Raw genomic sequence first — 26,430 nt, 5'->3', positions numbered from 1 at the left:
TTGTACTTATATTGAAATATAAAAGATTTTTGTTAATAATTTAAATCTGAAGTTTGTGAGGGGTTTATGTTATATTTTTCCTTATTACTATTTAGGCTCAACTTACAATTTCAAGTTACACACTAAAACATATTTTTTTTATTTTTACTTAAGTACGTAATGTTTGTTATTATGTAAATGTTGCCTACTCTATGCGTACCTTTTGGTTTAGGGGATTACCTTATATTTGGAATAATATTTACTTTTAACATTGACTCACGAAACAGTGGTTTTGATTGAATTTTACGTCATGATGTGAATCTTCCAATATGTACTTTTTATACTTTTATCAAACAGTAGCATTTAGTTAGGCTTGTATTAAGCGGCAGTGGCCAGCTGGCAATGCCGCCTCCGCGAGCCGAGGGCTGGCGCCAGAACAGTTGGGGCAATCGGCCCAGTTCTGGTTGCGTGGATGAGGAGGGAGCACGGTGCGGTAACCTTCCGTCTGGCACAGGTGCTGACGGGACATGGTTGTTTCGGCAGCTACCTGTGCCGGATTGGGAGGGAGCCGTCCGCGCAATGTCACCACTGCGCCGATTGTCCTGCTGACACGGCTCAGCACAGGCTGGCGGTGTGCCCTGCCTGGGCGTCGCAAAGGCGAGATCTGGTGGCGATAGTGGGCCCGGACCTTTCTCTGCCGACGGTAGTTCGGAGGACGTTGGAGTCGGACGGAGCCTGGTGGGCCATCCAAACATTCTGCGAGGAGGTGATGTCGCAAAAAGAGGATGCGGAGAGGCTGAGGGAGGCGTCCAGCCAGGACCCCAACCGAAGCCGCCGCAGAGGAGGGGGGAAGTCCGCCACTCAGATAGGGTAGCGAGGTCGCACCGTCTCACGTGCATTGAGCGGAATCTGTCGTGGAAGAGGCGTCATGGCCAGTCACTACCGGGTCGCGTGACGAATACGCGTCGTGTGCCCGCGTCCCGGTGCTCAGTGAGATGAGGGAAACAGTGGGATTTAGTCGGTAGGCTTCCGGCTTAACCGGGAGAGAGTCCGACATAACCACCGCGCCTTTCCCCTCTTAGGGCGCGGTGGTATGCGTAACGCATTTCCCCACTATAAAAAAAAGGTTGTAGACCTCTTAAGACATAAAATACCCTATAGTTAATGAAAAGTCGCAAATCTAATACTATAAACGGTAGATTAGATTAGATCAGATCAGATCAGATCAGATCAGATCAGATCAGATCAGATCAGATCAGATCAGATCAGATCAGATCAGATCAGATCAGATCAGATCAGATCAGATCAGATCAGATCAGATCAGATCAGATCAGATCATATCAGATCAGATCAGATCAGATCAGATTAGATTAGATGGTGATGTGAGATTAGATTAGATTAGATTAGATGGTGATGTGAGATTAGATTATAACATGCCAATACAAAGTTTCTGCATTCATATCTAAACTATGTCTTAGCTAAGACATAAAATACCCTATAGTTAATTAAAAAGTCGCAAATCTAATACTATAAACGGTAGATTAGATTAGATTAGATTAGATTAGATTAGATTAGATTAGATTAGATTAGATTAGATTAGATTAGATTAGATTAGATTAGATTAGATTAGATTAGATTAGATTAGATCAGATCAGATCAGATCAGATCAGATTAGATTAGATTAGATTAGATTAGATTAGATTAGATTAGATTAGATTAGATTAGATTAGATTAGATTAGATTAGATTAGATTAGATTAGATTAGATTAGATTAGATTAGATTAGATTAGATGGTGAGGTGAGATGAGATGAGATTAGATTAGATTAGATTAGATTAGATTAGATTAGATTAGATTAGATTAGATTAGATTAGATTAGATTAGATTAGATTAGATTAGATTAGATTAGATTAGATTAGATTAGATTAGATTGGATTAGATTAGATTATTATTGCGTGTTAACGTACGTCTACCTGTCGTATCTGAATGTACGGATCTGAATGTTGGGCCACCAAGGGTTCGGATGAAAGAAGCTTGATCTGTGGTTTGACAAGGAAGGATAAAGTTAAAAATGTGTACATTAGAGGAAGTTTGAAAGTAGCGCCAGTGATCGAGAAATTGAGGAGTAAAAGATTAGCGTGGTTTGGACATGTTATGCGGAGGGATGATGATGATAAAAAAAGTAATGAGATTGAATGTGGATGGCTACAAGGGTAGGGGAAGACCAAAAAAAGTATGGAATGACTGTGTGAAAGAGGATATGCGTAAGAAGGGGGTAGACTCGGATATGACGGCTGATAGAGATGTATGGAGGAGTAGTACATACTTTGCCGACCCTCAATAGGGATAAGGGCAGGTTTATGATGATGATGTTAACGTACGTCTACAAACCTACAGAAAATAACCGTAAATCCAACCTACCTTTACTAAACCTTTTTACAGTTTTAAAAAAAATGAATCACATTGAAGTTACTATGACATTTATCTGTCAAATGTTAATTTCATTCAGATTTGATTATTATTAATAATTATCAATAATTCCTTATGACTTTTGTAATGGATTCTAAAAAACCCCGACATCTGCATATGCAGCGTCACTTGAAGCTACTAATTTGGAAATCTTACCTTCAAAGACAGTAAGTATTTACGACCTTAGTAAAGAGGAGTACACAGAGAATGTACTTATACTCCTACGCATATCACGGAATTATTTCTTAGGTAAAGCGATGTTATTGTGTTTTAGAAATTAGTCAAAAAGCCGTAGAAGTTTTGTACAAAGACATCAACGTTTCTATTAAGTAAATTCAATCCATAATGCAAGGTTGACTACAGATTATTTGTAGAATACTTTTAACGCAATAATTTTCAGAGAGAATCTATGTTAGTTGTACATTATTTTGTTTATGGTCAACCAAAAAGTTATGTGCTCTGTGTGTCCGTAACATTTCCTAAATTCAAAAGACGTATAAGATATTCGCCTACCTACGTACTGAATGGAAAAGCACAACGTGTAGATTAACAGTGTATTCGTGTATGGAATTTAAACAAAACTTTTGATGTCAATTATTTGTTTCCCGTAAACACAAATTAACCGTACGTATGCAACGTACAACATACGATACAACACAACGTACAACATGCATCAATATGATTAGAATATTTTTTTTGTTTTCCAAGAATCGTAGACTATACTATATATGTTAAAATTCTTTACGGTCATATTTAGGCAGGAAAACGGAGATTAAATAAGACGAATTCACATTAGGCAGTGGAAAGTGATAAGCACTTGAAAAGTTCATCTCTCCAAGTTTTTCTAACTTAATCCCAAAAGATACGGACGAAAAATGTTATATTAAACACAAAAAAAGCCTATATAGCCATATTCATCAGCTAACTTTCAGTCAATATCCTGCCAAAATCTTCCCTCTTAATTTCCCAAAACAAACACATACTTGCCGACTGATAGATGCCCAGAAATTTAAGGGGTTTTTATTATAAGCAAAACAAATACACTCGAATTGTGAAAAAAATAATCAATGCTAACACTTTAATTTTATTAATATTTATATTACTAAACTATATCAACGTCTGTGTTCTGTTTTCAGAAGAAGATGGCCGATCTTGGTGATAGAAACATTGTTTGCGGGCGTATTTTTTATATCATCAGTATTTATAGCGAAGCCGGTGTTCCTAACACCGATCACAGATGCCCCGGGGCCGCCGCTGACCGGGGATGCCATACTCGCCTCATTACAGAATGACACAATTCTCGGATACGCGCCTAACACAAACCCTTATGACCTGGTCATGACAAAAGCTGCAGCTCTATTGAAGATTAGTAAGTAGTAACTCTTACTATTATTACAAATACAAATGTTTAAATGGATGGATGTTTGTTTGTAGGCATCTCCGGAAAGGCTCAACGATGATTTCGATGAAATTTGGCATGAATGTAGAACATAGTCTGGTCGAACATATAGGCTACTATTTTTTTTTAATTTCGCGCGGTTGGATTCGCGGGCGACAACTAGTACAGTTAAAAAGATGCTTTTTATAATGAGAGAACCCGCAACAAAATATAATTCTTAGTATTCCCTAATGAGAGGTGCCGGAAGGCCAATTTTGTTTGCTTTCCCACCCAAATCTTACAATTAAAAGATTACTGTAATTAAGGAAAATTACGAGTACTAACAATGAATTTAAAATTCATTTCATAGTAGTTGAAATGGTTAGGAAAATGGTACATTGAATTGTATAAATTAATTATTCCTCCTCTCCTCTACCTCCTCTCCTCTCCACCTCTATGATTTTCAACGTAACAAATAATTCGATACAATCTTGCAGATGTGCTGACGGGAAGCTCTGAAAATGATCTCAACAATTTATTGTACAACAGATCGCAAGGATCGCCGTTAAATAACTCTGTTATATGGGTTATATGGAAGACTAGTGTTAGTACAAATATTGTTCTAACGTACACAAACTATAGAAAGCAAGATATAGCGTATTAACTGTCATGCGAGCGGAATCTATAACGTGTTTCACTGTTACTTAAACATTAAATTACAGGAGAAAATAATATCCAAAACTTGGCATACTATATTTTAGATTATTTTGACCATCGAAATAAGATATTTACCTTGGGTTTCTGACACCAATGTCTCTGTATAAAACGTGTCGTTATGACAAAGACAGGGAGTCATTCGTCTATGACAAAATAGAGATAATATTATGAATAAAATTATGATTTTGGACGCAGAAACTCACGGTTAGTCTCAAAAATAGAGTACTGAACGTAAACTCTATTGGTTAATTCTATTCAAAGGATAATAACATCTGGAAGTTCAGTATTAAGAGCTCTGAGCGTGCACGGCTGGAGATCCAGTCGGACGGCAAGCTGTCGCCGGAGCAGCACCTCAGCACTGGCTTCCTCGCAGTCCAGCTCGCCGTCAGTCAGGCCATACTCGAACATGCCTCTACAACATCGCCCAAGTTTGAAGTAAGATATGATCCTCATAGTAGGTGACAACAGTAGAGTGACGTTAAGTAGTTAGTTCTATTCGTGGGATAATCAAAAATATCGAGCTATATTCTTTGTTGCTACTTGAGGCCATTGTTATCTCTTTGTAAGTAAGGTGTAACAGAAAATTTAAATTAAATAGTTTACCTTTATAAACTTTTATCTTGTTTGAGATTCCATATTAAAATATAATTTCTATTTACAATGTTATTTGTTATATATAATTACAAAAAGTTATTTTCTGCCGAAACCCGGGATTGAACCGGGGACCTTTAGATCTTCAGTCTAACGCTCTCCCAACTGAGCTATTTCGGCTGTTGGTTATGACTGCCAAAATAAAGATCATTCTTAATAGAAGAAGGAATTACTTATTTCTTAATTATGTACCAGATATTAATGTTATTTTTTAATTTTCTTTTTTTTTGGAATAAAGTACATCGAATAAGATAAATAGTTAACCTTCGTCAACGATTAGGTTTTATAATTTAAATTAAAGTAAAGAATAATAAAATATAAAATTCAATAGGTGTGTCTCTAAATGGGTAAGTTCAACGAGTGTTAATAATAATAACTACATCGTTTTTTGGTTCGGAATGTACCAATTCTTTAATTCGCACAGCAACCGCAATTGACCTTGTCAGTACAACGCCATCAAGCGTACTAGTTTGTCAACAAGCAATTGCATCATCGATACCCGGACTTAAAAAATAGCACAAAAAGATCGTATTGAAGTTTTTTAACAACTAAATGTTAATATAATTATTAGTTGATTTTTGAGTATGTAAAATATAACAAATATGTATTTTATTAGAGCGCCATCTATCTACAATTATCTGCATTTTTCTTTATTTTTTTTCACTCTTTTGTTTTCGGGAAGGAACTTTTCTTTCTGTGTACGTTTGCAGCTAAGCCTGGTGGCAATGCCGGTGTCACCGCTGATGCTGCAGCCGGCGGTGAAGCGCGCGCTGGCCGGCATTCTGCTCTGCTTCACGATTGCCCTGCTGCCAACCGTACTTGAGATCGAAGCCCTCGTCGTCTCCGAGTCCGTGTCACAGTTCAAGGTGTAGATTTTATAAATTTCTAGATTTTATGGATTTTATGAATAAAAAGAACTCAGCAAAATAAAATAATAGGCTTTATGACGTTTCCAGAGGTCGCTGCGTATCCGCGACGTGTCTTTCTCCTCCATCTACGTGGGGTGGCTGATGTATGCGTATCTAACGGCGGTGCCCATATGTCTGCTGGCCAGCATCACCCTCATCATCATCTTCCGCTGGATCCACCTCCTCTTCGCCTTCATCATCGTGCTCGCTTACAAGACCGTTTTGATCATGCTTGCCCTGATAATGGCCATGTTTCATAATAAAGGTATTTTTTTAAATATCCCGAATTTAACAATCGAAGACTCCGAATACCTTAGACAAGTTAAAAGAAGCGTCTACAAAAAAATAAATGAAAATGTTTAGAAATATTAACACTAATAATTAATATCAGGCGCAAAAATGGAGCACATTATAAATTTAGATATATCATTTCCTTTCTTTTTGCATTGAAAACTTACTTTCAACCGATATACCTTACTTAGTATTTTTCACGACAGCCTGGATAGCCTGCACGTGGACGACGCTGTTTACACTGATGCAGACGTTCATATCGGAGTTGCTCGTGCATCACAGATTCGACATAGAGAACAAAGCTCTAACATTCGTTCTCCAAGTCATCCTGCCACCATTGGGACTGGTGCACGCCTTCAATGAATTTGCTTTACTACAAACCGGACGTAAGTTGTCTATTTAATAACAATTTAAAGTTTGAATTTAGAGACGTGAGAATAAGTTGTAAACTCGTTTTTTTTACAAATTATAGATGGCGCTGTTATTAATTTGTATATTCTTTTCATCACATTTAATAAATTTCCTAAATAAAATATCTTAAATTACAGGAGAATTCGATAACGTGGTTTCACTGGTCTATCCTATTCTATCATGGTTGTTAATGATTGCATTTTACTTTTTTCTATTAATGATGTTGCAAAGGACTATTAGCTTCGAAAAAGCAATAGGGGGACAAGTACCTTGGAAAACCGTTATATTTAAGAAAAGTACGGTGAGATATTATTGAAATTTCAATTACTAAAAAACGAATAAGTATAAACAAAACTCAGCAACACATCAAGAACCATGACTTTTGAACCGAAATTTCCTAATTTCCAGGACATAAACAAATTGCATCGAATTGAATCTTTGACTGGAACCGAAAGGGATAACCTTCAGGCTGTCGATGAACTTGTAGCTAAAGCCATCAGTTTTAGAAATGTTTCAAAGGTATGTACAATTATGTACATTACGTTATGTTAAAGATTACATGATGTTAGTTGGTTGGTACCTGTACACCGTTTAATCATACTTTTATACATTGATCCGCTTTTTAAATTACGAATGGAATATTAAGTAGTAGGTAATACTTCATTTATGTTATTAATTGCTGTAACTGACGTACTGAGGGCGTAGCTTTTGCTGAATATCAGTGTTTTTGCCCCTCAGGGTAATAAACACACAGGTGAGCAAAGGCCCTATCTGTTCTGAATTGCAACGCTTCATTGTAATTTGTTTGATTTTTTCTCTTTTTGATTGTGTTATAAGTGTTGCAATGTTTTTGAACGGATTAAATGTCTTAAATTAAATATAGATTTTTGTATGTATTATTTCAGAGCATGATGGGCTCTGTGGTGCTAAGTAATGTGACATTCGACGTGTATCGCGGCGAGTTCTCCATGATTATAGCCGATCGCATCCATCACAAGATGATTGTCACTCTCACCGATCTGTTTACAGGTTCACTTTTTGAAATTATACACAATTTTTCCACAAAATATAACTTGTCAATAAAGTGCCACTAATTCTTGCAATACTGAAAGTGTCTTGTCATATCTTGTCTTAGTGTAATCTATTGTATCTCTTTCTCTATGCATATATTCCTTTGGTCTTGTACTGAGAACTATCCGTATTATCTACGTCAGATTTTAAGAAGAGAATAGTTTAACAGTGGTAGAGCCCGCTTTAACATCTTCGCACGAATTGGCCCGGCTCGCCCGGTGAAATACCACGACCATGTAGAAGACTCCTCTTAGTTCTCTTTCCCTCCCTTTTTTTTATAAGGAAAGGAAGGGAAGTGGAAGTGGACTTTCCGGATGAGAGGATGCATGGAAAGGGAAAATATTTTCTTCCTGTGCATCCTCTCCTCCGTCGATTAAAGGTAGGCAACGCATATGCAATTGCGTAAGTCTATGGGCAACTGTCACTTCGTTATTTCAGCGATTTCAGGTGGCCGCTCGCTCTTTTGCCACCTTATGATATAAAAAAATATATATGACGCCAATTTGCTGGACCCTTCCCCACCCTCTTGTTATAAGGAAAGGATGTAAATGTGATGTGAATTTTATGCATAATATTTCAAACTTATGTGTCATGGTATCCAGGTCTAACGTTCGCGGATAAGGGCACAATCAACGTGCTGGGGCATGAACTGAGGCCGGGCAGTAATTTCATGAATGTACCCTACATGACGGGATTCTGCCACCGCAACCACTTTCTCATACAAGATCTCACAGTGGAGGAACATCTCATCTTGTTTTTAGAGGTTTTTTACATAATATTGTTAGTTTAATTATGACAATTTATCTAACAGATAGAAATAATAGCTAATAGTAATAAACCATATATAAATTTAATTTTACGTTTGAAAGACGTAACTTTTTACACGAAGTAAAATAAGTTAATTTTCAATTTTCTTGATTACATGGGTCTTTTTTTTTAGATTTGTCTTTGGCACGAAACAAATGAAAACATAATTGAATACAGTCAAGTACGTATTAGACAGCTACTGAAGGAAGGAGACTTGGAAGAAGTAAAGGATAAACAAATTAAATACCTAGATGTGTATTATCAAGCGCAGTTGTGTTGGGCGATAGCGTTGCTTTTGGAGCCCAGAGTAGGTTTAGAATTCAACATTTCAGTTGGCATGTTGCATAGAAGAGTTCTCTCAGTTCTGACGTGCCAACTCTTCGTGTATTATAAATGATATTAGTTAATCAATATTATAATAAATACTACAGTAATTTTATTATGTACATTTCAGATTATTATACTCGATAATTTTACAATGACACCTGTCTATGACGCATTAATCAAAGACAAAATAATGGTAATGAGAATTTTTTTATTAAAATTTCGTTTTTTTTTAACCAGTAAGTTTTTTAATAAATTGCTTGTTTTTCAGCGATACAAGAAGTATATTACAATCGTGAAGTTTTCCTTTACCAGTATTAAAATGGAGTTTGCAGATAGAGTGTTCTTGTTTGATGACAAAACTCTTATCTTCGGGGGCACGCCAGCGTACATGTTCTTCAAATATGGTACAACTTCTACTCCTTCTTTTCTTTCTGGAATTTGATGCCCAAAAAACTAACCTCCGATAATTATATCGAAGTGTTTAAAAGCATTACTGCCAGCTGTTTTTCGCTTATTTCGATGTTTCGCCTTGAGCTTCCAACCAAAACATTAATATAGAGTTATTATACAGTTGTCCAATCCCTCCAATTGTACAATTGTATATGAATGATGTTTAGCAGTAGTAAACCACAATTACTAACAGCTGTGTATATTCTAAACCTGGATAGGTCGGGAATACCGCTTAAGATTGACATTCGAAGCGGGATTATTGGAGAATGAGGCAATGCCTGAGATATTGCGCAGGGCGCAGGGGGCCGGAGCACGTGTCCGCGCCAATTTAGGCTCCCTTCTCATTCTCATGGTACCCGCCTTCCCCACTGCCAGCGTCGCTGCCTTCATCAAAGAACTAACAATACATACTAAGGATTATGGCATCACTTCCATGCACGTTAGTGTACCAGATTCGCAAGAAGTTTGTCATAGGTAAGTTACTTCAACTGGTATTATGACATTGACATACGTTTAATAATAAGCAGACAATGTAGTCAATCCCGACTCTGCCCGTGCAGAATTAAAAATAGTAAGTAAACTATGTGTTCTTTCACACTATGCTCCACCTCTATGCCAAATTTCAGAGAGATCCATGTAGCCGTTTTGAAGATACCATCAAACAAACATCCATCCATTCATCCACCTAAAGATTCACATTTATGTATGTAGTATGAAGTATGATAAATTATTTCGTATTGTGAACTATGAAATAAACAATAGACATTCAATATTTAAGAAGAATGTTGTTTTATTAGGGCTATCAATGAATCCAAATCACGATTACCGCTGTATGAAACAATGGCACCACAGAATTTATCAAGAAGTGCTTTGATACAGATTGCTGGTAAGCTTTTAATTATTAGTACTGCAAAAAAAACAATATTAAGCAAAACTTTAAATAGAGACAGTGTAAACTCGAGTTTAAATTTGCTGTAATTCTTTTGTTTTATATAAAAATATTATATAAGATGAAATTATTTAATTAGTCATATGTTTTTCTAGAGTATCCGCAGTGGAAGAGAAAGAGATCAGGTTGCTGTGGTGAATCACAAATTAAAGCGTTCGGAAGAAAATATTATTCATTTTATGCTTACTACAAAATCTACTTTCTAATAATGGTAATAACTTGACAAGATAACCTCTAAATATTTTATCAATTATCTTTAAGTATTATTATGACACGAGACAAGGAAGACCCAGATTCAGAAAATTCAAATTAGTCGCGTACCTCTACTGACCCCACCGGGAATAGGGTACAAATATTAGTAGTTATAGCTTAGCCAGACTCTGCCAGAGACGCTCTAGTGTATAAGAGGCCTAAAACATTTAATATAATTTAATAAATTCGTCCCGGAGGCCTAATTTAGTCCTCTTTCCCTTCCCACCCTTTTTCTTATAAGGAAAGGATGAGAAGTGGAAGTGGACTTTCCGGATGAGAGGATGCACGGAAGGGGAAAATATTTTCTTTCTGTGCATCCTCTCTGTTGATTAATGGTAGGCAACGCATATGCAATTACGTATGTCTATGGGCAACGGTCACTTCGCTATTTCAGCGATTTCAGGTGGCCGCTCGCTCGTTTGCCACCTTATGATATAATTTTTTTTTAATAACAGATGACGTCATCAGCCCTAGCCGGCATTGCAATTGGCATTATACAATCCGATTTACTCGTTCACTTAGAGATAGATGCAAGCAAGTCTTTACATGGCGAAGTAAGTATTTTTGTTATACCTACCTATCACTTTATATGTTAGAGTCTGCAAAAAGTAGCTGTGACATAAAAAAAGCCAAATCTGGCACGTCATGGTTTAAAAGTATTAATGCTTGTAAGTTTCCAACTTGATTTTAACTTTAAAATTGCTACCTAAATTTTACCTCGCTTGTTTGTTGGTTATAGCTTTTAAATGTTGAATCTAGAAAACAGAATACTACATTGGTACTTCGTCTAGATAATTCAAGCGCCGCTACTTCAGTTGCAAACAAGTGAGTACAGTTCAATTAATATTATATTAAGATAACAAATCTTGTCTACACGCTCTTGTCCCGTTCTAGTAATTGACTCATTTAATTTAGACTAAAAAAATATATAAATGTTTCAGCTACATTCTTTCAGACACAAATTCTACAGATGCTGAAATTGATTTCATTGAATATACAGCACTGGCTGAAAAAGAGGTAGCTATTATTTAAAAACATACTTTTAACACGTACGAAATCATACGAATTATAAAATAGCTTATTGTGATTTCACATATTTTTAATAGAAAATAAAAGAAGATAAAATATATGTACGTCTATTGTTTCATTTGTCGGTAGAGTCTGACCGAGTACCTCGTGACCCGCGCGATCGACTCTCCTCAACACTACGTCACCCTGTATGCCTATGGCATCGAGATATATGATATGAATAACACCCTGAAAGTATGAATGCTCTTTCTCTTTCGCACTCTCTTTAGCGCAAAGGATGATGTGAAGATGGGGCTAGCGTTAACACCATACTTTTTAAAGAAATGCAGAATTTTCAGACAGTCTTTGAAGTCTTGGTGTAGTAATCGACGAGGCTTAATTTGGCAAAAGTACATAAGTACAGAAGAAGTAAAGTTCAAGACGTGTCAATTGCAGTTTTATATTTTTAGGACAATTTTGTATTTGCAAATTAGAATCGAATGTTAACGGACACTAGAAATAGGTATAGTTATCTTCTTCTCTTTAATTTGTAGGTACGTGTTCTTCATAGTCCTCCTCACCAAGACTCTTGGACGGCACCGAGGTCTTTCGCTCGTACTTTCATGGCACTATTACGTCACTACACCGGCAAAACCGATGCTACCATACAAGTCACTGATGACCCGTTAGGCTTGGATCTCGCACGGGTAAGATTGTAACATAGTTAGAAAAACATTAGCTATCAAAACTATAAAAGGTTAACCTACATTTGCTTCATATGAGATGCTAAAATAGTAGTAAAATTATTTGACAAATTAGCTAACGATATCGAAATTGTCGAACATGGTTTGTTATTTTTGTAACTGATTTTTTTGGCGTAAAACATTACATGATTATTTGAATTTAAACAGTGGTTGACGTACGCTGGGCAGGGCCCACTGCTGGAGCAATTTCTACTTACTCTCACCATCTTGCACATCACCTATATTCCTTCAAAGGAGCATGGATTGATCCGACATATGCAGGTAAAAGCAATAGGCTTTCTTTAAGACTCGATTTAGTAGGTCTGAACTTATATACAACGATACTTACTCAATAGCTAATTACATTTTAAATAATTCCAATAGCTTTTTGAAACTTGCAGAATTAAAAATCTTTGATTTTAAACCTAAATTGTTTTTCTCTTACATGAGGCAAGCTGTTTTAGATTTAGTTGAATCTTTTAAAAGTACTTATTACTTTGGCATTATTATTATATTTGGCAGTGCCACGCTATGAACTTCTCACCGGTACGTTACTGGTTCACCATGTTCGTATGCGACCTGGTGCTCTACAGCATCCTCGTATGCTTCATGACATCACTGACCATCGCTGTCATATACCTTGTCACACCGCCTACGTACTTCCACATTGATGATTTGGGTAAGCGAGTACAAAGTACCGTAAAGTAATTTAAAGTAGACGCCGACTGTCTTTTGTATTTTACGACGGAGAAAATCTTAATAAATATTATTTTGCCTTTTCAGTTACATCGTACTCAATAAGCACTAATTCTCATCCGTGTTTTAATTTCAGCCATACTCCCACTATTGATAATTGTGTATGGAATGGGCAGCATACCACAAGCCTACCTCTTCAGCTTGGGCCCTCAAGCCGCACTCAACTCTATGATTTTTATAATTGTCAACATTATGTTAGGTTAGTTAATTCATATGTTAACCACGCTTACATATAAAGATACACCACGAAGGAGGTCGAAGCGGAATATTAAAAAAAAGTATTAGTAAAATATATGTGTTCTTTCAGACTATGCTCTACATCTATGCCAAATTTCATCGAGATCCGATCAGCCGTTCTAGAGATATCTTCAAACAAACATCCATGCATCTAAACATTCGCATTTAATAATATTATATATTTAAATGTCATGATCTAATCGTAAAATGTCTTTAGTTACATATATCACCAGGGGCCAACATATTGTGAAATGATGTAGAAAGATAACTCAAGAATGCTAGCTCAAACAATAGTCAAAAAACAACTTGACTTAATTAAAAGCCAATGATACATTTTCTAACAGGAGAAACTGCCATCATAACCAAAATTCAATTTGGCGATGCGTGGAGTTACATTTTACAATTTTCGAGTTTTTCGCCTCAATTCAACTTGGCGCATGCATATGCTAAAATAAAAAGAAATTTCCTTTACAATATGGAGTGCGGTATATTTAAATCAAAAAATCTTTGTTCAATGGAAACATTACACAAGTGTTGCGGTAAATATAAAATCTATTATTTATTAAAATTAATTACTTACTTGCCGATATTTCCCTGCCGAAACACACATCATGATAACTGTCTCAGTTTATTTCATGTAAAATGAAAGAGATGACACTATGTTCTTACACCAATATTTCGGCAGTGGCAGTTATTATAATTTTTTCCATATACATGATGTAGAGAAATGCGGTGTCCTTCAACAATGCTTCAAACGACGATGTTATCTCTTCGACCAAGAGAATGGAATCCTTATAGAGCTGGTGGCAATATTGACAACATGCTGTATATTTATGACCATCTTGTTGTTATGGGAGTACAGGGTGATACAACATCTATGGATGTTAGTTGTTAAGATGACGTGTTATGTCAAATATGCGTCAGATCAACTGGCGTTTGGAGTGCAGAGGGAAAAGGAGGAAGCCGTTGAGAAAGAAAAAATTCTTAAAACAGATAAGAGTTAGTTTATGCAGTTTTTAATACATACCGTGTACTGGGGGCATTAATTATCATAATCAGCTCACTATACGTCCCCACTGGGAGGTTCGAAGCCTATCCTTAGTGATTAATAATGGGGCTGCAATGTACTTTTAAATTACTCTACTATGTTTGATTGAGATATAAATATACATATGAGACTGTGTGTTTGACTCTATAATACCTAACTAAAACAGTTTTGAATTATCATCCATTCCTATGAATGTATTTAACATTATAGTTATATTATTTAACAGAATTGAGGGTTAAAACATTTGGCGAGTATTTACTCGCAGTGGATGTGGCAAAGAAGCATATTGGTGAATGTATAGTCCGTCACCTGTACCTGGGCCTGGAGAAGGGGGAAGTAAAGGCCGTGTCGGGTCTGGTGCTGCACGGCAGGAGGAACCTCTGCGAGATACTGGCAGGATACAAAATGCCCACTGATGGCAAGCTCTGGGCAATGTCCACCTGGGAAGTACACAGGCATCCACATAAGGTACCTACATATTTTAAATCTGCTAACAACTAATACAATTTTGTAGTAGAAATTGTACTACAAGTTGTACTTCAATGAGTTTATATTCACAGTACGCCAGGAACGTTGCACTCTGTTCAAACCGCAATCCCTTGCCGCCATGGATGACAGTGTTTGAAGCCCTGAAGCTACTCGCAACACTGCGCGGCGTTCCCATCAAACACGTCAAACATGAAGTGGAAAATTACATGGATTCTCTTGGTATGTTATACCATATCGATTCGTTCGTGTTAGTCATAATTCTTTTTCTATTTAAAAACAAGTTTTCACAGTGTGCTATTACAAACGTTTCTACGGCGCATCTTTCCACATGTAAGTACTGTGGAAATGTGCCTTAAGTTCTACGATAGATATTTCTGTATCATATTGCTTACAGATCTGCATGAAAAAGCAAACACGTATATTGGCGATTTACAACAAATGGAACGCACCAAAGTTCATTTCGCGGCAGCCGTGGTCGGCGCTCCACCCATACTAATTATGGATGAATTCACAGCAAATCAGAAGTATTCTGTCAGGAGAGCTATGTACTTTATATTGCGACAGTTGAAGAAAAGAGGGCATGCAATTATTACTGGTTCCAGTAGGTATGGAACAAATTTTATTACCTTTAATACTTGAGAACAGAATTAAACTACGCAACACGTATTCTTTAATAGGCTTTTGCACTATAAAAATCTAAGACTACCGAGATGTTTCTACACGTATTTATCGACATGACTGTTATTTATTATGTTAATTGTCTGCTACTCATTAGCGTGGAAGCTCACTTGCCAATGACGAACCGACTAGGCATCCTTCTGCATGGTTTAATCTACGACATAGACAATATAGATGTTTTGGTGGAACGATGCGGTAACAGTGGTTTTACAGTCGTACTGCACCTCAAAGATGAAGTCGACGTCAAGAGTATGCTCTACAGATATTTCGATATGTTTGTTATTAATGACATGTCCGAGGTCAGTATGCTACTGGTAAGCTTCATTGAAAATTTTACTAACGACTAAAATAATTATAAACTAGCCTCTGATGAGTCCACATAAATTACTATACTTAATTTATTTTTTTGGTTAAATTGTATTTATCCTCAATGCTCAAAAGTGACAACTGCCCGAAAATCATTTTCTTTTTAAATTGTTATTCCTAAATCACAACTAGAATATTATTTGATATTTTTACAATTCCAGGTTCTCGTAAATGTTCAGATACTAGATTCAGATCTCACGTGGATGACGATCTTCGAAAAGTTGGAGATGCTGGTAGCAGAAAACGCTACTGTATATACTTACATAGTAACAGCGATACCTATTGATTACATATACAACTGGATCTTAGCGCACGAAACGCGTCACGCCGTCAAAGAATATGAAGCATTTTCCTTCCTGAGGAAACGGTTCGAGCGCACGCCAAAGATAAAACCAACGCAAGAAACATTGAATAAGTTAATTCCATTCGAACAGAAATATAACATAACTCAATTGAAAGAGCTTCCATGGTCCGTCATATTCCAAAGATGATATTGCAAACGATTTAAAAATTAACACCAAGTGAACCACTGCACGTTGGTCCTGTATCTATAAAAGACGCACGCTAAATCAAAAGTAACATAACATGATAGGACTGTGTACTAGAGCCATTACTGTGGAGTTAAGATCATAACTCATTTACCCACCACTGAAAGTCAGCCGTCACTCCACGGCATAAGCGCGATGCAGCATCGATATCCCGCCGGTGGGTATATTAGCTATGACTTTCACCCAAGAGAAAAATTAACAATAGAAGTTTGCCAATCACCATATATGTGTGTTTAAAATAAGATAAATACATAGATGAAAACCCACCTGAAAGAGCTAACATCGCTCACCATAGGTACATATGAATGTGAGTAGGCTGATTGCATATGGCGTGAATATGTACTTTCCTTGAAATGAAATTTTTACTGACCTCTTGATTTTATTATAAAAGGTTAGCAGAATTTGGTTGGTTAAGTTTTGCGTAAGCTTTTAGTTAATTTTAAGCCAATTTGATTTTGAAAGCGAAGAAAACAGAAGCAATAAATAATTGTTTATTTGATAAATAAAGTTATAGTTACACATGAATTTGTTTAATTTCTTATTGACTAGATATCATAATACTGATAAACATAAGACCACAGTAATTTAACCAATAATTCTTAAGCTTTAATACATAATACTAACAAATAGTTTGCTGTGAAATTAATATTATAGCTCAATAGCTCATTAGACCCACGCCGTGTCAAGGCATCCACATATTTACAACGAGAACACCTTCCCTTTTTGCAAGACACAAGCTGGAAATGTTAGAAAAATGTACGTTTTTTACTCGTTGTCCAAGCTTTAACGCCGTATTTAAGCCGCAGCAAATTGCTGCTTGGTGAGTGTAATGAGCAATGACCTTTTTTAAGCAATTTTGTATAAATGCTTTTAACATAATTGACTAGAAGCTTACCTTATATATTGTAGTTAATATGAGATCATGATATAAAGCCATGTTATATATAAGCTAGAAATGATAAATACATAGAGAAATATAATGAGATCGGCCAGGTGTTACATTATAATGTGCACATAAACACTTAATGGTAGACTTGAATGCAATTGTGCTTGAAAGGCAGTACTAGCAAATCTTAATACAGTTGAACCTGGATAAGCTATAGACCAAAGACAAGGCAATATTTTTCTCGCTTACTGAGGTCGACGGAAAATTCAATTATCTAGTTCTCGCTTATAGAGGTTTGACTGTACATAATTTTCACCAAAAAACCTTAGTAATACCCCCTTCAGATGCTTAGTTCTGACAGTTGAAATATTCATGACTTAAACAGTATTATCCCGAGATTTAACTATTTTATATAGAAACAAGTAATCTAGATTTTCGGTCTAAGAATGATAATTCACAGCTCCTTTCTCCACTATTTTTATGAGATTTGAGAGAGTTCCTGTGATCTTTTGTTCTTTCCAAAGTTATTTTAACTAATACTATGGAGAAATGTTGATTTCTATTTTCTAAAATGCTACCCAAAGCTACTACAAAATGTTATTTTTCAGTACCTTTCTATTTTAACCAATTTATGACTAAGAAGAATCTAATGTAATGTGGTGTGTGATCTTTGCAATTCATTGTTTGAACCTCTGGCATGTGCCATCATATTCTCTATCCTATTAGTGGTTTCACGAACCATAGAGAAATCAGACAAGTCCGGTAAGTCTAAAACTATATGGGCAGAGAGACGTTTGTAGACAGAACTGGTATCTTTTTTATTTCTCCTACTTTCCTCATACTTCAATTGTTGCTTAAGATAAATAGATTGCTTCAACATCTCTTGAATATTCTTAAAACTGTTTGCTGCCCCATCCATAGATTTGACGGCACTGAAATATAACAATAAAGTGTAGTAGAAAAAGTCTGAGTGGAATATAGAGTTATAGAAGTTAATTAAGTTATTTATTTAATGAGTATTCTCTTAATAATGGATATAGAATTATCCTTATGACAGTGAAGACATCAATAAAATCTTAATTAATAATAAAGTTATTTTCTCACCTCAATGCATATTCAACATCATAACATCTTCCTTGCAACTCATGCTGTAATTTAGTTACTTCAACTCTTCTTTCTACCATGGGAGGAAGAGCTTTCCTTACGTGTTCTTGGAGTCTATAGAGTGCCAACGATGGCTCATTTGCTACTATGTGCATGTTCTCAGAAATCCTTTCAGCAGCTGAAATTACACTCATAAAAATACGTTGTTTTGTTGCAAAACGGTAACTAAAATTCTTGTACTCTTACCTTTTCTAGCCTTGGTTTCTAGTTCGGAATCACCTTGGTAAACAAAAGCCATTTTATATATATATATGACGAAATATTGGTGTGGATTCAATAATTTTTTTGAATGTGATTTATATTTGCGTATATCTTTAAATCAAGAACAGTAAAAGTCAAAACAATTTATAATAATTTTTGAACAAAGCCAATTGTCAAGTCCGGTGTATGTCAATGTCAGATGTCAGCTGGCAGCTCAACCGACAGACTGTAGCCAATAGCTATTGTAAATCAGCTCTGAATCGGTTCAAATGTTCAGCTCACATTAACTCAAATTGTTGATCTGCGGTTCGACAAACAAATTAGCAACTCACAGCCCATTTCAGAAAATTATATGTGAATCGAAGAGCTGCTTGGCGATGAACAGTTTGCAGCTCTAAACGCAAATCATAACGCAAGTACAAATTGAGCTGAGCTGCGAGTCGGTTCATTGATCTGCCCTGTAGATGTTTGTCTTTTTCCGTCTATGGTACTAAGACAGCACTTCACTGGCACTTCACTATAAACAGCTGTTTGGTCTATGGCCTTCCGCTCATTTGTCAATTTGTCAAATTCAAAGATTTTATTTTACATTTTACATTACATTGAGTTGTCGTTTCGTTATCAAATAAACCTTATTAGCTGATAAGAGAAATGTTAGCTGGCGTTGTGATGCAACCGAGTTCCGGGCGATATAATTAAAGTTCATTTAAACTTTACACACAGACAAGGTATAGTCATCTTTTACTTCATTCGTTAATTATTTGTATCAGTTGTTAGTGCAATATTACATTGAAAATGGAGTTTGTATTAAAAATAGTAAGTATTTTATGAATCTTTCTACTTCTGAAGCAACTATTATTAACGTGAAACTTGACTCTGCATTTTGTTTTTCCGCAAACAAAAGATAATAGTTTTTTTTAATAGTAGATTGCCATAGATTGTAATTATGTATTTTCTATTTCAGGGAACACAACTGATGGGGAATACAATTGGAACTGTTTTGAATCCTATGTTTCCATTCAAAATGTTACTCCGTTCTTACTCACTTTGTATTCTAATTGTGGATGTGATGTGGGTGGTTGTTAACACTAACTATGCAATACTCCAAGCAGTGTATAGTTTCTTTAATCCTCCTCCATTAAAATCTTTACAGACTGAGACAGCACTGGTAAGCAAAAAACTTATTTCTTTTATTTGTAAAGTTCAGTAATAAACTATGTATACAACCCTGTATATGGTAGGAATTTTTGATATTGTGTGTATTGTCAATGCTGGAAACCGAAGGTGGTAAAAAATTTAAATTTTCAATAAATTTACATTCTTATGAAGTATGATGTAGCTGGTTAAATATTTTTATAACAATGTGCGTTATGACAAAACATGCATTGTTATCAATTGTTTAGGCTGAGCCTTGTGTTATAGATGTTAATTGTAAATGTAGATAGTTCAAATATAGATAGCCTATATAAATATCCTCAATAATGAGTAAACTTTTAATTTAAATTTGTTAATTAAAATTAATTAGCTTGATAGTAATAGTTGCAGGTAATTATTAAAACTAATATTCTATAATCATTTAATAAATAATATATGTTCTTATTTTTCAGATCATAGGATCAGGACGAGGAGTTGGTCGCCAAATTGCTATTCAATTATCTGAACTTGGGGCCGTGGTTCTTTGTGTAGATAAAAATGTAACTAATAATGAAGACACAGTAAAATTGATAAGGAGTAGAGGTGGAAAAGCTTATATTTATGAATGTGATATTATAAGAAAGGAAAATGTGATGAAAATGTCTGAACAAGTTAAGAAAGATGTTGGTTTTGTGAGCATGTTGTTTTATTGCTGTGGTATTCCAAGCCCACGGTCTCTGATGACTCAACCCTCGCAAGATATACATGAGACTTTGGACCTCACATTGACTTCATACTTCTGGGTAAGGGTTATAAGTAAAATTATGCTGAACATAATTAGTATCCTGGGGACCTTTCTTATAAGAATCTAAAAGTTAATTTGTTTTTAGCTCATAGAAAATTTCATGCCTGAAATGAAAGAAAGAAATCACGGACATATAGTGGCATTGACCTCTGTAGCGGGTCTGAGCTACATCAAGGATCAGATGCCTTTCAGTGTAGCGCAGTTCGCTGTGCAAGGACTTGCCGAGTCACTGATGGAACATTTGAGGATCAACAAGACTGATGGTGTATATGTCACACTGACACATATCTACCCTTTTATTGTAGACGAAAATTCAGATTTAAGATTAAGGTTAGTATACCAGTAAAATAAGAATTAAAATGGTTGGATGTGTGCTGTATTGGTTTAGGATGCAAAATGTTGGTTGCCAAAGAGTGTTTACATTACCAAGCATGAGAGTGATTGTGATGATTTTTTTTTACATTTTAGGATATCAAGTTATTTTGGAACAATAACGCCGGAAAAGGCGGCCAAGTCTATATTGGACAGTGTACGTCGTAATTACCTGGAAGCATCTGTTCCCAAACATCTTCTCTACCTTGGCCACATCCTAAGGATACTACCGAGGAAGGCAACAGTATTAATTAGAGACCTACTTGATACGGGAGTCGATTTTGCATAAGTTATTAACATAGCAACTTGACCAATTTGCATGTGATGTGTTAAAAGTATATTTTATAAAGACACACATTTGTCATTGTTCTTAATTTAACTTTTGGACTTCTAGATTTTGTACAGACTAAAAACTCTTAACGTCATTTCAACATAGCCCAATTGCAGTGTAAATATTTAATTATGTAGTTATGTTTGTACTTAATTTGTATGTAACATGTCATTATTCAGTATGTTTTAAACTATTATATATATTTTTTGTAATTCAAGAACTGATGCATGTAATAATTCTTAATTAAGAGGCTATTTTAAGACATTATTAATTTTTTATTTTTATGAATTTTAATTATACTGCTCATATACGTTCCTTATTATCTGTGATGACCGTAAATAAAGTTTATTTGTTCTAAAATATAATAATCTTTGATAGTTTTTTATTTGTGGGTAGTCCTAAAAGTTACTAGTTAATTTTAGTAAGATGAACGACAAGGTGTTTCAATACAAGTGATTATGTACTAGAAACTCATGGTAAAGAAATCTCTATTATAACTTTTGTCATTTCATAGAGACTTTTGTACAAAAAAATAATGTGTCGAAAACAATGCTTGTAAACAAACACAATGGTCAAACAATGGCTGTGAAATTATTATGTTTATAACAACTCAAACTTAGATAATTTGAAGACCTCGTTGAAAACGGGCACATTATTTTGTCTCAATACATATTATAATCTCAAGAAGGGGAGTTTCTTTGTATATTAACATTATCTGTTTTTTTTATTATAAAAACAAATATTTTTCAGCATTTTTCAACTGGTAATATTTGCTAGAATAGTAAATGCTCTTTAACGGCATACTTGTTCTTTGTCTGTCAAAGTGTCAAACATGTGTAAAATTTATTTAATTTCCGTTCCGGTGTGACCGTAGCGCCACCCTTGTGTTTTTCGTTTTGCAATTTGTTTCTATGTTTTGTAATAGAAAACAATTAAAAACATTTAGAAAATAGTTCGTGTTGTGAGTATTCTTATTTTGAGGTTTTTTAAAACTATTTCGGCTACTAAACAGTGTAAAAAATAAAGTGTTATATAGCCGTTTGGAGATTTTCATGTAAGTTACATTATATGACATATTTTAGCGCAGTATGATATAAACTGTGTAGATCGATAAAAGAAAATAAAAGTTTTATTTCTTATTTAAATAATTTAGAAGCAAGGTACATAAATATGCGAATAAATAAAGCAGAAAACTTGTGCAGAGACACCCTTTTTCCGTATAGAAGTCGGTGCTTTTACTAAGCTTTGTAAGCTTCCGTGACATACATTATATGCTTAATGCGAACTTTAAAATTATGTATAATAATATTTACAACTAAACAAAGGCGATAAGCTATTTAGTACACCACAAATTAACAGCTATTTCTTATAGTTGTCACATTATTGAGAAGCTATGTCAAATACACAAGAGACAAACTGAAGTTAGAAGTTTTCTTAAAATAAATACATGCTTTGAGCTCTATAAGAATAAATCATTAGGAAAATACTTCCTATTAATAATTTTTACAATTAATTAATGTTTTTTTGATAGGATATGCTTTTATTATTTACAGTGAGCAGTTATATTAATGCAAAATCTATGGTCTACACGATTTGATCTGCAATTAGTTGCATTTTAAAATAAAGTGCAAGCATTACACATTTTAAACTGAAATGCTTTGGTAATTATCTTTACATATTTACAGTAGTTAGCATAAATTAAACAAACATGATTATCAATTTTATTTTTTTATTTTCTTGCAAGCTTTTCAGAATAATTTCTACACCTGCCTCTATTCAGTTCTGTGCACAAGCAATAAACTTCAGACTTCCTCGCTAAGTGGCAGAAATATGTTGATTTAATTCCTCAATTGTCCATGTTATAAAATATTTTATTTATATGCAATTCAAATGTTAACATCAAATAAATATCAATAAAAAATTATGGATCAAACTATTTGTAATCATAGAAAAGTAAGTAATCAAGAAATTTCATGTACCTATGGAAAGTTGACGTTTTCAGGCATATTTATCGTTTTTTATATTCATTTTTTATATTTTATGGTCCATCTATCATGCCATTTATTTGTAATGAGATTGCTTTGAATTAATCACATAACTGCTGCATTTGCGGAACATAACAAATGTGTCTTGTTAAATTATGAAACATTTGTAGATCAATGTGTTAATCAATAACATAAAAATGTGTCTAAGTAACTTAGAAATGTTTAGTTATGATGAACTATTATTACATATGCTGGGAAATAAGATAAATGATATATGACAATCATTTAAAGTAATTATGTTTGATCTGCATTGTTGAGTGTTTGTGGTAATTTAATTTTCATCCAATAGTCATTAGGAAATGCTTTAATAATTTCAGCGAATATTTGGCGTTTTGGTCTCGGCTAACATCTTTCCTACGCGTTTATGATTAATTGCTCTTAATGATTCACACCATTAGCGGAGAGATTTTTTTAGAAATTTCCAAAGAACATGGCATGGAATTATGAAATATTTACGAATCTACAATTGGTATTCGTATTTAGTTTTTTAATGCGATTGCTGTTAAGCGGCGGTCCGTGTCGACATAATCAATACGAAATGTTTGGTAATGGAGATGCGTTGTTGTGGTTTTTGTACGCTTTGGAAACGATCTGGCATTGTTGAGCACAATCTTTTGAAAGTTCGTATTATAAAAGCGGTATTTTAATTTCGAATCGAGTGTACTTTGTCGTCGAAATATAACTTCAACTCTAATTATTGTGTCTATTAACTATTACTTTTTGAATATTATTGTAAATATGTTTAATGGATTTTATTTTATTACAATGTTTGCAACGATAAATCTTAGCTGTAATGGCGTTCACGAACTATCGTCGTTTTCAATTTCCCGACAAAATCAACTTTCCGTTTATACTTAGAAATAGTGATGTGCCTTTTTCGATATAAATAAACGTCATCGCTTTAAAATCTTTTGTAAAATAACTATTTCTATAATGATATTAACTGTCCATTCTTATTATATCTTATTCTTATTTTCTTATGAAAAGCAATAAGCTTTTATATGTCTTTGATGAACAAAGGAATATAAACAAAAATTTACGTCATGGTGACCACCTCCAACTCCAAACACTTAAAGCAATCAGATGTTTCATTTACCTTCATGTACGATAGAGGATATACCAGGCTGTGTGTTAAATTTTAAAATTATAAACATCGATAAAATTTATCGATATAGGCGATATATCCCTGGTAAATACAATGTAGTATCGTGTACTCACAGGCGCTGTACCGTGAAGATATCCCCTTAGATATTTTTCTCTATGCCGTCATCTTACGTGAGACTTGAGTAAATCGAAAGGGGTTCGGTATAATTTACGATACGTTTCACGCTCATACAAACTTGCTGTACATATTCTCGTGCTTATGCGGGACTCATCAAATTTTTCGTAAGGTTTCGCTGAAATCAATATCATAAACGATATACTTGTTTACTACGCTTATAATGTTTGCTAAAGGTTTCCCTTTTTAATAGAAATCGCGAACACGTATACCTACGTAAATATTTCTATCCTTTTTAAGTTAGCTCTAAGAGATGGTTAAGAAATACTGCTTTTTCCTTTAACCTCGGGTCTATATTGCTGTACTATTAAAAAAAAAACAGAAATGACAATATTTTTGTATAAATGAAACCCACAGTATACATTCTTTGCAACGTATAAAATTGTTTTTAATCTGAAAGTTATTATTTTGACTATTTCGACACAACAAATAAAGGTATAAAGAATGTTTACCATGGTTTAATATTTGAGTCGGGTTGTTTTAGAGTTTTCGCTATGCAAATACCAACATTAATTGCATGCGAGTGACTCGGGAGGGATGTGTACGGAAAAGTTTTGAGAAAATGTTGCCAGGCTTACATTAACCGGTGCATTAATTGACACGCGATATAGGAAGTCAAGACTTTGTCATTGAGGAATTTTTAGAAAACATTAAAAGGTTGCCCGTGACTTCGTCCGCGTGAAATGTCACCCAGGAATAGAAGCTTCCTAATAGTAAAGGAATCTTTGAAATCGGTGCAGTAGTTTCGAAGCCTATGGATTGCTAACAAACAAACAATCAAATCTTTCCTCTTTATAATATTAGTATAGATATACAATAGCCTACAATAACAATGTGGCTTAGGATAATTTACATTTCGGTTGATAATATATGTAAGGTATACATGTAATGGGAATTAATTTTCATTGCTCATCAATCTTATATGAATAACTCTACTATGTTCAGTGAAATTGAGTGGGATAGAAATATTGTTACACAGGTGCTGCTACAGTGGAAACTCATTGTTATAAACACAGTATCAAATTTTATGGCAGCTACAAAGAAAACTTAATAAGATTGTTTAGGTTATTACTTTTGTTGGTACGACTTTTAAGTCACTTTGAACAACCCCTTGGAATATATTAACAAGCAAAAAAATGAACGTCTGTTACAAAGTGGGGCTGGGGGTGGTTTAAATGTGCTTTAAATGCGGGCGCAGGTGTATTGCTACGATCGTTTTTCCAGACGGTTATTCAGACTTGAATATAAATAAACTATTAGACTAGACTAGAAGCAGAAAAAGAAGCTTTTTGTATTATATTCGTTTCGAGATAAATGTAAATAATAAGATTGCTTCAAATGCGTTGCACGATCTTTCCATTGAATTGCTTTTGGTTACAATGTCTTAGTGACAAATTGGTAGATACTTAAATCGAAATCGATTTGCGTTGTACATCGATTAGGATTCGATACATCGGTAAGTACACTACAAATAAAGCGGTAACGTCTTTCATTTCTTACATTATCGATCGCCAATATCAATATTTTACAATGGAAATTGAATCAATGAACATTCATGGAAGAAAATAGAAAATTCATGAAGTTTATTTGTGCATTTATGATACATGATTAATGTATTCTGTTGGTGGCATGTTGCGGTTCAGGCTTCGATATTTGGAAGACAATTAAACTTGGAGCCCCG

General features: G+C 34.7%; 3 protein-coding genes and 1 non-coding gene across 5 annotated transcripts in view; 2 read left to right on the top strand and 2 right to left on the bottom strand.

Moving 5' to 3' along the window:
• The window catches only part of LOC106124617 (ABC transporter A family member 2), a 21,897-nt gene extending 4,890 nt beyond the window's left edge, over nucleotides 1-17,007 (top strand). Inside the window, exons 5-31 of the mRNA XM_013321473.1 lie at nucleotides 6,266-6,366; nucleotides 6,599-6,778; nucleotides 6,941-7,104; nucleotides 7,212-7,322; nucleotides 7,709-7,832; nucleotides 8,477-8,637; nucleotides 8,815-8,988; nucleotides 9,136-9,201; nucleotides 9,277-9,412; nucleotides 9,677-9,932; nucleotides 10,256-10,344; nucleotides 10,503-10,618; nucleotides 11,115-11,213; nucleotides 11,399-11,484; nucleotides 11,601-11,676; nucleotides 11,818-11,922; nucleotides 12,222-12,374; nucleotides 12,579-12,692; nucleotides 12,933-13,089; nucleotides 13,243-13,365; nucleotides 13,748-13,942; nucleotides 14,127-14,402; nucleotides 14,678-14,919; nucleotides 15,012-15,159; nucleotides 15,335-15,545; nucleotides 15,716-15,917; nucleotides 16,146-17,007. Coding sequence (XP_013176927.1) covers nucleotides 6,266-6,366; nucleotides 6,599-6,778; nucleotides 6,941-7,104; nucleotides 7,212-7,322; nucleotides 7,709-7,832; nucleotides 8,477-8,637; nucleotides 8,815-8,988; nucleotides 9,136-9,201; nucleotides 9,277-9,412; nucleotides 9,677-9,932; nucleotides 10,256-10,344; nucleotides 10,503-10,618; nucleotides 11,115-11,213; nucleotides 11,399-11,484; nucleotides 11,601-11,676; nucleotides 11,818-11,922; nucleotides 12,222-12,374; nucleotides 12,579-12,692; nucleotides 12,933-13,089; nucleotides 13,243-13,365; nucleotides 13,748-13,942; nucleotides 14,127-14,402; nucleotides 14,678-14,919; nucleotides 15,012-15,159; nucleotides 15,335-15,545; nucleotides 15,716-15,917; nucleotides 16,146-16,475 — 4,195 coding nt within the window. The 3' untranslated portion in view covers nucleotides 16,476-17,007. The remainder of the gene's footprint in view (nucleotides 1-6,265; nucleotides 6,367-6,598; nucleotides 6,779-6,940; nucleotides 7,105-7,211; nucleotides 7,323-7,708; nucleotides 7,833-8,476; nucleotides 8,638-8,814; nucleotides 8,989-9,135; nucleotides 9,202-9,276; nucleotides 9,413-9,676; nucleotides 9,933-10,255; nucleotides 10,345-10,502; nucleotides 10,619-11,114; nucleotides 11,214-11,398; nucleotides 11,485-11,600; nucleotides 11,677-11,817; nucleotides 11,923-12,221; nucleotides 12,375-12,578; nucleotides 12,693-12,932; nucleotides 13,090-13,242; nucleotides 13,366-13,747; nucleotides 13,943-14,126; nucleotides 14,403-14,677; nucleotides 14,920-15,011; nucleotides 15,160-15,334; nucleotides 15,546-15,715; nucleotides 15,918-16,145) is intronic.
• TRNAF-GAA (transfer RNA phenylalanine (anticodon GAA)) lies at nucleotides 5,241-5,313 on the bottom strand. The gene has a single exon. It is a non-coding gene; the product is annotated as a tRNA-Phe (tRNA).
• A 145-nt stretch (nucleotides 17,008-17,152) lies between the features above and the next one.
• On the bottom strand, nucleotides 17,153-19,190 carry LOC106124619 (protein MEF2BNB homolog). The gene is made up of 3 exons (XM_013321476.1): nucleotides 18,769-19,190; nucleotides 18,523-18,700; nucleotides 17,153-18,350 (listed from the first exon to the last, which is right to left on the bottom strand). The coding sequence occupies exons 1-3, from the start codon at nucleotides 18,818-18,820 to the stop codon at nucleotides 18,065-18,067; spliced, it is 516 nt and encodes a 171-aa protein (XP_013176930.1). The 5' UTR covers nucleotides 18,821-19,190; the 3' UTR covers nucleotides 17,153-18,064.
• A 91-nt stretch (nucleotides 19,191-19,281) lies between these two features.
• On the top strand, nucleotides 19,282-21,602 carry LOC106124618 (epidermal retinol dehydrogenase 2). Of its 2 annotated transcripts, none has more exons than XM_013321475.1 (5): nucleotides 19,282-19,511; nucleotides 19,748-19,951; nucleotides 20,391-20,720; nucleotides 20,808-21,052; nucleotides 21,191-21,601. In XM_013321475.1, the coding sequence occupies exons 2-5, from the start codon at nucleotides 19,760-19,762 to the stop codon at nucleotides 21,381-21,383; spliced, it is 960 nt and encodes a 319-aa protein (XP_013176929.1). In that variant the 5' UTR covers nucleotides 19,282-19,511; nucleotides 19,748-19,759; the 3' UTR covers nucleotides 21,384-21,601. The 2 variants fall into 2 exon arrangements, with proteins under 2 accessions (XP_013176929.1, XP_013176928.1); XM_013321474.1 differs by having other exon boundaries at nucleotides 19,508-19,599; nucleotides 21,191-21,602.
• Nucleotides 21,603-26,430: the final 4,828 nt, after the last annotated feature.

Source organism: Papilio xuthus, unplaced genomic scaffold, assembly GCF_000836235.2.
Source record: "Papilio xuthus unplaced genomic scaffold, Pxut_1.1 DF825946.1, whole genome shotgun sequence".
NCBI lineage: Eukaryota > Metazoa > Arthropoda > Insecta > Lepidoptera > Papilionidae > Papilio > Papilio xuthus.
Note: the sequence above shows the minus strand (reverse complement) of the source record. Positions and strands in the feature narration are given on the sequence as shown.